Source organism: Gobio gobio (genome assembly GCF_949357685.1).
Source record: "Gobio gobio genome assembly, chromosome: 2".
Lineage (NCBI taxonomy): Eukaryota > Metazoa > Chordata > Actinopteri > Cypriniformes > Gobionidae > Gobio > Gobio gobio.
Window position 1 is genome coordinate 68538956 of NC_137098.1, and position 12683 is coordinate 68551638.

General features: G+C 40.5%; 1 protein-coding gene across 1 annotated transcript; it reads left to right on the top strand.

The window, feature by feature from the left end:
• Positions 1-253: 253 nt before the first annotated feature.
• Positions 254-8273, top strand: LOC307139391 (GTPase IMAP family member 7-like; the record flags this gene model as incomplete). Its single annotated transcript, XM_079838348.1, has 2 exons — positions 254-260; positions 7399-8273. The coding sequence occupies 2 exons, from the start codon at positions 254-256 to the stop codon at positions 8271-8273; spliced, it is 882 nt and encodes a 293-aa protein (XP_079694474.1).
• Between the last annotated feature and the right edge of the window lie 4410 nt (positions 8274-12683).

Here is a 12683-nt window from a genome sequence, read left to right on the forward strand (position 1 = left end):
ATTTTGAAGGAATTTGCTGTGAGAATGAGGGAAAACTCACAGAACTTGTCCCTCTGGTAATTCCTGTTGCTCATCTGTAGTGTCAAACGACTCATTCAAGAGGGGTTTGAGCTGCCAAACTCTTCAATATGTTCACTGGTATTTTGTTGATCAGCACCGGGGAACACGAGTGGATAACATTTTAGATGAAAACATCATTAAAACAACATCCTTTTATACATTAAAGCACCTCGGTTGAAGACAGGACAAGAACATGGGAGGTAAGAAATGACACCTTTAAAAAATATGCCTTTAATCGCTTTAATCACAATGAAAATCAATGGGGTTCAATGTTGTTTATGCTTTAAACGACAGCATATTTCTCAAATAGCTTCAAAGTCTCATAACGAGGACTTTTTATGGCATAATTTCAACTTTTTTTAAAACTGTCAAATGTTGTAATCATAATTTTGATTTTTTGTCTCATAAGTATGACTTAGTATGTCAGAAATGGAACTTTTTATGAGATATGAAATGTCATAATTTGGATTTTATGCCATTATGATTTATGTAATTTATTTATGACTTAGCATGTCAGTCTATTTCACTGTAATTCTGACATGTATTTTTATTATGGCATAATTTTGCTATTTTACGGCATAAGTTTGACTGTTTGTTATAATAATGACTTAGTAAGGCATAATTTTGCCTTTTGATGTCATCAATATGACTTACCCAGTCAACACCAGTGATCTAAAAGTGTAACTTACTATGGTAACAATGTGAGGTCACACCAGCTAGAAATGTTATTGGACGTGGACTCAAAGTCACTCAGACGTCAAATTTTGGTTTAAAATTACAATTGGGTTGACATCTAAACATTTTTTGACGTCAGGATCCAATGTCATTAAACAACTCCACAAACAGCATTACCAGCTTCTCTTTTTACAAACCAGATTGACTTTATTTGAGATGTCTACAGAAGCTCTTATTGAGATTGACAGAGGTTTTGATGTTGATGATTTATTGAAAATAATAGTTTGGTTTGATGTCACCATTATGGTGGTCAGTATTTGCTTTAGTTGGTCAGTGATATTTGATGTTTTAATGCTAGTTTTTCTCTGGCTCCTGTAATTGTGTTTGTTGTGGCAAGAGCAGCAAGATTTTTTTTACTGGTGACATGCTTCATGTCGCAATGCATTCTGGGAGCCACTGATGAGTTTTGTATAATGCACCCAGATTGCATTGCAGCATGAAGCATGTCACCATTATTGAGATTCATACGCTGATTCTTGAGGTTCGTGCTTGTCTCTGTGAAGGAGTTTAAAACTTATTGTACACAGTTTTTATTTTACTGAACTCTTTAGATTTTCTGATTAAATTGCTGCTTGATCTCATGCTGTACAATCCCAAGATGATGATGTAAAACCGATACCAGATATTAGACTCTGGCTGTAGTCAGACCACTATATCATGATAATATCTTTATTATCAACAAGTAGCCAATATCTTCATCACAACTTGTCTTGCTGTTTTTGCTGTCATCTGAATGATTCCAGTGCCTGCTGGGAAACTTTCTGCAAAAACTTTATAAGAATGTTTTGGGATAATGTTCTATAAATCTTATCACTAAACATGTTTAGAATGTTTTTAGAGAATGTTATCCTGCCTTTTTACATTCTGGTAACTGAAAACATTACATAACATAATGTTCTCAGAACATTCTCATAGGGTGAACTCACATTGTATCTAGTATGAGCACACAGTAACCGCATTTCCACTGTCAGGCCAAAGGCAGGCATGCAAGTGTGTGCCAGGGCCAGTCGTGTTTCCACTGTCACTTCCACTGGCTTGATCGGGGCTTCTTTGCTGATCAACAAAATACCAGCGAACAGTTTGAAGAGTTTGGCAGCTCAAACCCATCTTGAATGAGTCATTTGACACTACAGATGAGCAACAGGAATTATCAGAGGGACAAGTTCTGTGAGTTTTCCCTCATTCTCACAGCAAATTCCTTCAAAATCAGAGCCATGAAACTCTTCATGTGAGATAAACACATGATAAACATAAAGTTGGTTCAGTTATTAGCAGTAAAAGAATACAACATATTGAAGTATAAATTAATCACTTTACCTTTAATGTGTGTTTTCATTCTTTGGAAGCAGGAATCAAATAGAAGATAGAATGATGTAGTTTCACAGTCACCAACACTAAACTTGTGTTCAAGTTTCAAGCGGAAAAGTGAATAAGAAACCATCAACTGCTAACCAGCATTAAAGACTTTTAAAATCATTTTAGCTCATCTGATGTGGATTCTGATCTCCGTATAAGGCAGAAATATTTATATGCCATGCAAAAGACTATTTGCTCTTACCATTACTATAGTAAACATGGTAAATACAACCGCTTGAAGAAATCAGACAAACAATGTTGTAGTACTCAGACTCGGTCTTGAACTCTGTCTCCAGACCATATTTTAATGGTCTCGGTCTTGTCATGGACTCGTGTGCATTTGGTCTCTGTATTGACACATATCGAACATATTAGGAATTTGAGGCCACTTGAGTTCCATTCAAAATATTTAATGATTATTACTACACGTTAATATTTCTTTCAATTGATGTTTGATTGACACGTCCAATGATTGGTTATTTACTTGTGCGCAACTGTGCATGATTTGCAATGTTAGTGCAAAGACTCCCGCCAGGTTCTCTCCCACACCCGTGACCCGCCTGCTCTCGCTTCTATTATACACTGTGTCCACCTGCCATCAACCTGTAGTAATCCCACTTTCCAGAGTTACATTGCTACATTATTTATCTTCTATTGTATTTTTATTGGTTTTTGTATCTAACATAATATGAAAATAAAATAGAACAACAACAACAACAACATTAGATAAAATTAGTAGCAGATGATAGAATAATTGAAGTCATAATAATAAAGATATGTATATAAATAATATCTGTAGAAATGACATTGGGGGAAAAAAACAGAGAGGAGTACAGTTCAAACTATGGTCAAAAGCATGGTCGTACGCTACATTATTTCTCAACTGTGTTATTTTAATATTTTTTCTGTTTACAAAGTAGGACAAAAGTGTCACAGAGAAAACCAAATCTTGTTTAATTAAACAATAAAATGAATACAGATTAGATGACGCCTCTGGCTTGGCTTGCTCAGTTGGGGACACTACATTTTTCAACTAAATATCCAAATAAATCTAATTATTAAACTAAATTAACCATATTAAATTACTGATCTAATTACTGATCTAAAGCCCACATTGTCAATGTATGATAATTGAAATGAGCTGATGACATCACCGTTTTCTCCAGAATGGCTGTACAGCTGAATAAAATTCTGTTGCGTTATTTTCCTGTTTAACACTGTGAAGCTGCTTTGAAACAATCTACATTGTTAAAAGCGCTATATAAATAAAGTTGACTTGACTTGACTGCTGACAGTCTCAACACTGAACATCTTCCCTCAAAAATGTCTAACAGAAGGCCGCCTGCCCTCTCTCCTTCCGGTACATTCACACTTTTGCATTAAAAAGACAGCAATTTTCCTGCAGTTAATCATAATCATGCCCTCCTTAACTAAAAAGTGAATTAAATTGAGTTCTAATGTTGTTTGTGGATATTCTCTGTTCTCAGTCTTGACTCAGACTCAACCCTCTCTGAACTCGGTCTCGACTCGGACTCAACCCTCTCTGAACTCGGTCTCGACTCAGACTCAACCCTCTCTGAACTCAGTCTCGACTCGGACTCAACCCTCTCTGAACTCAGTCTCGACTCAGACTCAACCCTCTCTGAACTCAGTCTCGACTCGGACTCAACCCTCTCTGAACTCGGTCTCGACTCAGACTCAACCCTCTCTGAACTCGGTCTCGACTCGGACTCAACCCTCTCTGAACTCGGTCTCGACTCAGACTCAACCCTCTCTGAACTCGGTCTCGACTCGGACTCAACCCTCTCTGAACTCGGTCTCGACTCGGACTCAACCCTCTCTGAATTCGGTCTCGACTCGGACTCAACCCTCTCTGTACTCAGTCTCGACTCGGACTCAACCCTCTCTGAACTCGGTCTCGACTCGGACTCAACCCTCTCTGAACTCGGTCTCGACTCGGACTCAACCCTCTCTGAACTCGGTCTCGACAAGGACTCAACCCTCTCTGAATTCGGTCTCGACTCGGACTTAACCCTCTCTGAACTCTGTCTCGACTTAGACTCAACCCTCTCTGAAATCGGTCTCGACTCGGACTCAACCCTCTCTGAATTCGGTCTCGACTCGAACTCAACACTCTTTGAACTCGGTCTCGACTCGGACTCAACACTCTTTGAACTCGGTCTCGACTCAGACTCAACCCTCTCTGAACTTGGTCTCGACTAGGACTCAACCCTCTCTGAACTCGGTCTCGACTCGGACTCAACACTCTTTGAACTCGGTCTCGACTCGAACTCATCCGACTCAACCCTCTCTGAACTCGGTCTTGACTAGGACTCAACCCTCTCTGAACTTGGTCTCGACTAGGTCTCAACCCTCTCTAAACTCGGTCTCGACTAGGACTCAACCCTCTCTGAACTCGGTCTCGGTCTCGACTCAGACTCAACCCTCTCTGAACTCTGTCTCAATTCGGACTCAAACCTCTCTTAACTCGGTCTCGACTCGGACTCAACCATCTCTGAATTTGGTCTCGACTCGGACTCAACCCTCTCTGAACTCGGTCTCGACTTGGACTCAACACTCTTTGAACTCGGTCTCGACTCGGACTCAACACTCTTTGAACTTGGTCTCGACTCGGACTCATCCGACTCAACCCTCTCTGAACTCGGTCTCGACTCAGACTCAACCCTCTCTGAACTCGGTCTCGACTCGGACTCAACCCTCTCTGAATTCGGTCTTGACTCGGACTCAACCCTCTCTGAATTCGGTCTTGACTCAGACTCAACCCTCTCTGAACTCGGTCTCGACTAGGTCTCAACCCTCTCTAAACTCGGTCTCGACTCAGACTCAACCCTCTCTGAACTTGGTGTCGACTAGGACTCAACCCTCTCTGAACTCGGTCTCGACTAGGTCTCAACCCTCTCTAAACACGGTCTCGACTCAGACTCAACCCTCTCTGAACTCGGTCTCAATTCGGACTCAACCCTCTCTGAACTTGGTCTCAACTAGGTCTCAACCCTCTCTAAACTCGGTCTCGACTCAGACTCAACCCTCTCTGAACTCGGTCTCAATTCGGACTCAACCCTCTCTGAACTTGGTCTCGACTAGGTCTCAACCCTCTCTAAACTCGGTCTCGACTAGGACTCAACCCTCTCTGAACTCTATCTCAATTCGGACTCAACAGTCTTTGAACTCGGTATCGACTCGGACTCAACACTCTTTGAACTCGGTCTCGACTCGGACTCATCCGACTCAACCCTCTCTGAACTCGGTCTCGACTCGGACTCAACCCTCTCTGAATTCGGTCTTGACTCGGACTCAACCCTCTCTGAATTCGGTCTTGACTCAGACTCAACCCTCTCTGAACTCGGTCTCGACTCGGACTCAACCCTCTCTGAACTCGGTCTCGACTCGGACTCAACCCTCTCTGAACTCGGTCTTGACTCGGACTCAACCCTCTCTGAACTCGGTCTCGACTCGGACTCAACCCTCTCTGAATTCGGTCTCGACTAGGACTCAACCCTCTCTGAACTCGGTCTCGACTCAGACTCAACCCTCTCTGAATTCAGTCTCGACTCGGACTTAACCCTCTCTAAACTCGGTCTCAACTAGGACTCAACCCTCTCTGAACTCGGTCTCAATTCGGACTCAACCCTCTCTGAACTCGGTCTCGACTCGGACTCAACCCTCTCTGAATTCGGTCTTGACTCGGACTCAACCCTCTCTGAACTCGGTCTCGACTCGGACTCAACCCTCTCTGAATTCGGTCTCGACTAGGACTCAACCCTCTCTGAACTTGGTATCGACTCAGACTCAACCCTCTCTGAATTCGGTCTCGACTCGGACTTAACCCTCTCTGAACTCTGTCTCGACTTAGACTCAACCCTCTCTGAACTCGGTCTCGACTCGGACTCAACCCTCTCTGAATTCGGTCTCGACTCGAACTCAACACTCTTTGAACTCGGTCTCGACTCGGACTCAACACTCTTTGAACTCGGTCTCGACTAGGACTCAACCCTCTCTGAGCTCGGTCTCGACTCAGACTCAACCCTCTCTGAACTCGGTCTCAATTCGGACTCAACCCTCTCTGAACTTGGCCTCGACTAGGTCTCAACCCTCTCTAAACTCGGTCTCAACTAGGACTCAACCCTCTCTGAACTCGGTCTCGACTCAGACTCAACCCTCTCTGAACTCGGTCTCAATTCGGACTCAACCCTCTCTGAACTCGGTCTCGACTCGGACTCAACCCTCTCTGAACTCGGTCTCGACTCGGACTCAACCATCTCTGAATTTGGTCTCAATTCGGACTCAACCCTCTCTGAACTCGGTCTCGACTCGGACTCAACCCTCTCTGAACTCGGTCTCGACTCGGACTCAACCATCTCTGAATTTGGTCTCAACTCGGACTCAACCCTCTCTGAACTCTGTCTCGACTCGGACTCAACACTCTTTGAACTCGGTCTCGACTCGGACTCAACACTCTTTGAACTCGGTCTCGACTCGGACTCAACACTCTTTGAACTCGGTCTCGACTCGGACTCAACACTCTCTGAACTCGGTCTCGACTCAGACTCAACCCTCTCTGAACTCGGTCTCGACTCGGACTCAACCTTCTCTGAATTCGGTCTTGACTCGGACTCAACACTCTCTGAATTCGGTCTGGACTCAGACTCAACCCTCTCTGAACTCGGTCTCGACTCGGACTCAACCCTCTCTGAACTCGGTCTCGACTCGGACTCAACCCTCTCTGAATTCGGTCTTGACTCGGACTCAACCGTCTCTGAACTCGGTCTCGACTCGGACTCAACCCTTTCTGAATTCGGTCTCGACTAGGACTCAATCCTCTCTGAACTCGGTCTCGACTCAGACTCAGCCCTCTCTGAACTCGGTCTCGACTCGAGACAACTAACCCTAACCTAACCCTCAACTACAACACTGCAACACTGCAGGCCACAGTTCAAAATGTTGACTGGGTAGTATTTCATAATTTTGACTTATGGCATAATCATGAGTTAGTATGACATTATTTTGATATTTTATGGCATAATTGTGTGTCATCAATATGATGTTATAATTTCCTTTTTATCTTATAATTTCAATATTTTTTATTTTCATAATTATCAGTTTAATCAAAAGCATGATTTTATTTCCTTATGTGGTGGAAATGGGCTTTCATATTGTGGTTTTATGGTCAATAAATCATATAGATCTGCAGACCCCTTTACTAACAACAGCATATTTCTCAAACAGCTTCTGAATCTCAACCTGAGAAAAGGATCGTGCTTATTGGGAAAACCGGAGATGGCAAGAGCAGCGCCGGGAACACGATTCTCAAACAGCAAGTCTTCGAGAGTAAAGCTTCACCGGAGTCTGTGACGGTTGAATGTGTCAGTGGAGATCGGAAGATCAATGGCAGAAAGATCATCATTATTGACACGCCTGGACTCTTTGACACCGGATTGGATGAGGAGACCATCAAATCCGAGATCACTAGATCCGTGATCGAGAGCTCTCCGGGTCCAGACATGTTCACCATCGTCCTTAAGGTCGGGAGATACACGGGACAAGAAATGGACACTGTGGATAAAATTGTGGAGTGTTTTGGAGCATACGTCTTTAATCATTCAGTGGTTTTATTCACTCACGGCGAAGAGCTAGAAGGTAAAACAATCGAGGAATTTGTGAAGATGAGTCCAAAGCTACAGGAGCTTGTTGATAAATGTGGAGGCCGCTGTCACGTCATCGACAGTAAATACTGGAAAAAGCGGCAAACGGGATACAGGAGCAACAGGGTTCAGGTGAAAAATCTGCTGGAGACCATTGAGCTGATGCTGAAGGACAGTAAGAATGGCTGCTACATCAATGAGCTGCTTCAGATTGTGGAGGAAGAGATTCAAGGGGAGATGAAGAACATAGACGAGGTCAATTTGTTGCCAGAAGAGAAGCGAGACGAAGCGAAAAAGATTGTGCACAAAAGTCTTCTCATTCGGCTTGCGGGAGTGACCACAGAGACGCTGACCAGTGCTTTCCTGGGCATTGGTGTGGCAGTGACATCCGTCGTGACTTTACTGAAAGACACTAATGTTCCCGGGGTGGAGAAAGCAGGAGCTGTATGTAATCTGTAAACTGTAAACATGCAGTCACACTCAGGGGTGGAAATTAGAGCCCGACCAATATGGATTTTTGGGGGCCGATGCTGATAACAATATTAGGGAGTAAAAAAGTCTGATATCGATATATTTGCTGATATTCTTTTTGTGTATATTACATTCCAAATGTTTGACTAGTACTGTATATATAATACACTGTAAAAAAAAAAATCAGGTCTCCAATTGAAAATGTTCTAGTAAGCGATCACATCTAAAATTTTCAGTTGGCCAAATTGAATTTCTTGAATTTTAACTGAATTAAATTGCATCAATTCACAGAAATTCAATTTGGCCAACTGAAAAATTTAGATGTGATCGCTCACTAGAAAATGTTCAATTGGAGACCTGAATTTTTTTTACAGTGTACAGTATATACATAATATACATACATTGTACATAAATAAAACAGAACAAACATACAAATGAAAAACAGTTCTTTTCAGGTTTTTCATATAGGTCTAAACTAGATTTTCAGGTAGGCTACAGAAATAGTAATCAAATGTAAAATATACCTTCATAGTCTTCACTGTATAAATATATTTATTTATTATTATTTATTATTCCTTATTAAAGTTATTCAGTTATTCAGTAAGCAGTGAGTGATTTTATTCTGTCTTTTGTTATCTTTTCTTTTATGAGAAAACACCTCCCCTTCCATTGACGAGACTTTCCTTCTTTCCATGTTTTTACTGTTATACGGTAGGGGCCGCTATTACACATCTTCTGAAAGAGTACAGAATCTCCTGATCAAAACACAGGAAAAGAAGAAGCAGAAAATGTGTTAATCAACATTAAACAGCATATCAATCAAAACTGCCTAAAGTTACTGAATGAAATATCGCCCCCGGACGAGCTGTAGGACTGTGAAGCTTTGGGGTGTTGATGGACTCGATCGACTCCATCTGTGTTTTGATCATCGCTCTGAATCACATTTATATGTTGTCTTTGACAAGATTTTCTCAGCTTTTTCCTCATAATGTTGCTATTTTCATGAAAATTGGCCACATTCAAGTGTTGATAAAAAAAAAAAAAATGCATGAAGATAGAATAAAGCAGAGGGTCGGTTCTTCCTTTGATATATTGCAGGTTCAGATATTCATCCACACAAAAGATGTTCCGTGAGCCATGAAACTTGTGAAAATGACCAAAAATGCTGGCGGTGACTGTTTTTTAACTGACTTAAAAAGATTTTGTTTTATACACTCAATAGTCTACAATATAATCCACATAAACGTAGTGTAATATATAATAATGAAAAAACATTGCGGGATATTCTGTGATATTGGCTACGCAATGCCGACTTTTGTGATTAGCTAAATGCTTCTCCATCAGTGCGTGTCTTATTCCTCAGAGAATTTCAAAGCAGAACGCTTGAGGGCAATGTTCTGGAATGATGAACTGTGATTTTGACCAAAAATCTGAATAGAAACCGTTACTTTAACAGGTGCCGTAAAAGAAACTTTGAAATGGATAAAACGTGTTAACGTTCCTGAAATTATTGGTTGTGCATTTAAAAGTTCATGAGATAATTAAGTGATTAATTAAGTGATGATTGAGCATTAGTGGTGATACCTGATATTAACAAGTAGAATCACTGAAGGACCATTATGGTGATCAGTGTTTGCTTTAGTTGGGCACTTGACCTTTGGCTTGATAACATTATTTTTTGTCTGGCTGCTGTAACTGCCTTATAGCACACAGACAATGCCAGTGAAAATGTGATCAGGTGTTGTTGGTTATGTTTTGATTCTACAGCATAAGATCTGGTGTTTTCAATATAATCAGAGGGATTTTTAAAAGTTATTCTGTTCAAATAGGTTTGAATCTCTGTCATTTAGACACACAGAGACATCAAGAATCAGCGTATGAATCTCAACAATAGTGGCCATCAAAAAGCTTTTTGCCATGCATTCTGGGTGCACCAATCAAAACTCACTCATGGCTCCCAGCATGCATAGCAGCATGAATAAATTATAAGATGAATTGTTTTAGTAATATTTTTTATTCTTACCATTTTCTTTTATTTTTGCTGTTTTATGTGACTTTTAGTAGCTTGTTTTGTGATGCTCAGAGTTGATCTGTGTCATTAAAAGATGATAACATTAACGGTGCCCTAGAATGAAAAATTGAATGAACCATGGCATAGTTGAATAACAAGAGTTCAGTACAAGGACATCACATACAGTGAGTCTGAAACACCATTGCTTCCTACTTCATATTTAAATCTCGTTTGTGAAAAACACCACAGAAAAATAGGTGAATCTCAACATAACACAGACTGTTACGCTACAGTCGGGATCATTCATTTGTAGGCCCCTAACATTTGCATATGCCAGCACATGTAAGGCCAAGTGGAACTGCACAGCCACATTATCAGGAGTTGCGTATCTGCAGGTATTATGAAGAAACAAGCGTCAAGCAAGGATAGCGAAAATGGCAGATCAGGGAACTAAATGTTATGTTCCAGGCTGTGCAGGGGATGTGAGGACTTTTCATACCCTTCCCACAGAACAGAACTGTCAACATACATGGTTGATGTTTATCTATAACCGGATACCGCAACAATTTAAGTCAAAGTTGTTTGTTTGCTCGGCCCATTTCACCATGGATAGTTTTTCAAACCTGGGACAATATCAAACAGGCTTCGCTCAGCGTCTGATACTGGAGAAGCGGCAATTCAAACTATATTCCCGCAAGCAGTAAGTAGTGATTTTATCCACTTATTGACTGTCTAAACAGAGACAACATTAATGATAATATACCCTGTGTTGTCTAGATCCAACACAAGATGCTAGTACATTAATAATAGGAAACTAGCATACATAACAGTTTGACAAATGTCAAATGACAAAGGTAAATATCATTTCCTGCCAGTGTCATCATTTAAATCTACAAAATACAACCTTAGATACATATGGCAATCCCTTTCGTCGGATAGAATTATAAACCTATATTTCATCAGCATAACTCAGGAGCAAACTATGTTAGTTTAGGTGCTTTTAGCTCACTCGATCCTTCTACCTAACGTCACCTTCTCCACCACTTAAGTTGAAACGATAGTCATTTGACCAGGCATCTAGTCAATTTGTTAAAAAAAACTTTACTGTACTGTACAACCAACATATTTACACTCTAATGTTACCCAGTTCGCTGTTTAGAGTTTGTGACTCAACGTGTGGGACTCAAAGTGTGGGACTCAAAGCTATAAAATCCTTGTAAAATCATACGGTGACGCATTACAATGATTAAAATATTTTTACAATGCTAAAAACAAAGTGGTGACTGCTGACGTTATGAGTTAATGTGTAAAGTTAATGTTATTTGCTAGTTCACAAGTAGGCTGAAGTTACAGTACTGACGTTACGTTTTGCAGGTCTTACTGAAAATAAAGACTAAACTTACCAATTTCCATTTCCAATCTCAAAACATTTGGTTGTTGCTCAAAATCTGCATCTTTGTCAGAAACAGGACCAAACATATAAGGTTGGATGCATAATCTCTCCATTGTCATGATGTCTTTCTGTTACTAAAGCTACAGAAATTAGCCGCGTAGTGAAACAGCCAATCAGAGCAGAACTCCATATTAATATTCATGACCCTTCCAAATAAGGCAAAAACAGACCATTTAATTCTAGGGACAATTTCTGGGGTTGTAAATGGACCTGTAAAACCGTATCTGGACAATTTTTGCCCTTAAATAAGTCACATAACCTCTATGTAGACATCAGAGTACAATTTAAAATATTGTTTCGACTCATTCTAGGGCACCTTTAATAATGTTAATCAAAACATAATCAACTCCTGAACAGATAATCTCTGTGCTTTCTTTGCCATAACAAAATGTGTTTTCTCAACACAGAGTTAAAGTAGCCAGATAAAAAAAAAAAAAACTAATGTTAAAAAGTCAAGGCTCAAGACTTTACCCATTGGGTAACTAAAGCAAATACTGATAGCCATAATAGTGACATAAAATGGTGATTCTTTCCATCAGCAATTCTGCTTATCATCAGGTGTCTTCACTAATGCTCAATCATCACTTAATTAATCTCTTAATTATCTCATTAACTTTAACACTTCTTCAGAGTTACTTTTAACACCCTTGAGTGTGGAGTCAAATTTAACACTGGGATTTTTGCTGTGTATATCAAAAGGTAATCTTTCTCCCACTATGAAACATGGTATCACCACTCTAATTCCCAAACCTAACAAAGATAATCTTTTATTGGATAATTGGATACCAATAATTGTTATGTAACAAAGGTAAATTACTGGCACTTGTCTATGCTAATCGTCTGAATGGGGGATTATTACATTATTGATGAGTGTCAATCAGCTTTCATGAGGGGTATAAATATACATAATCATACCAGACTGCTACTAGACATG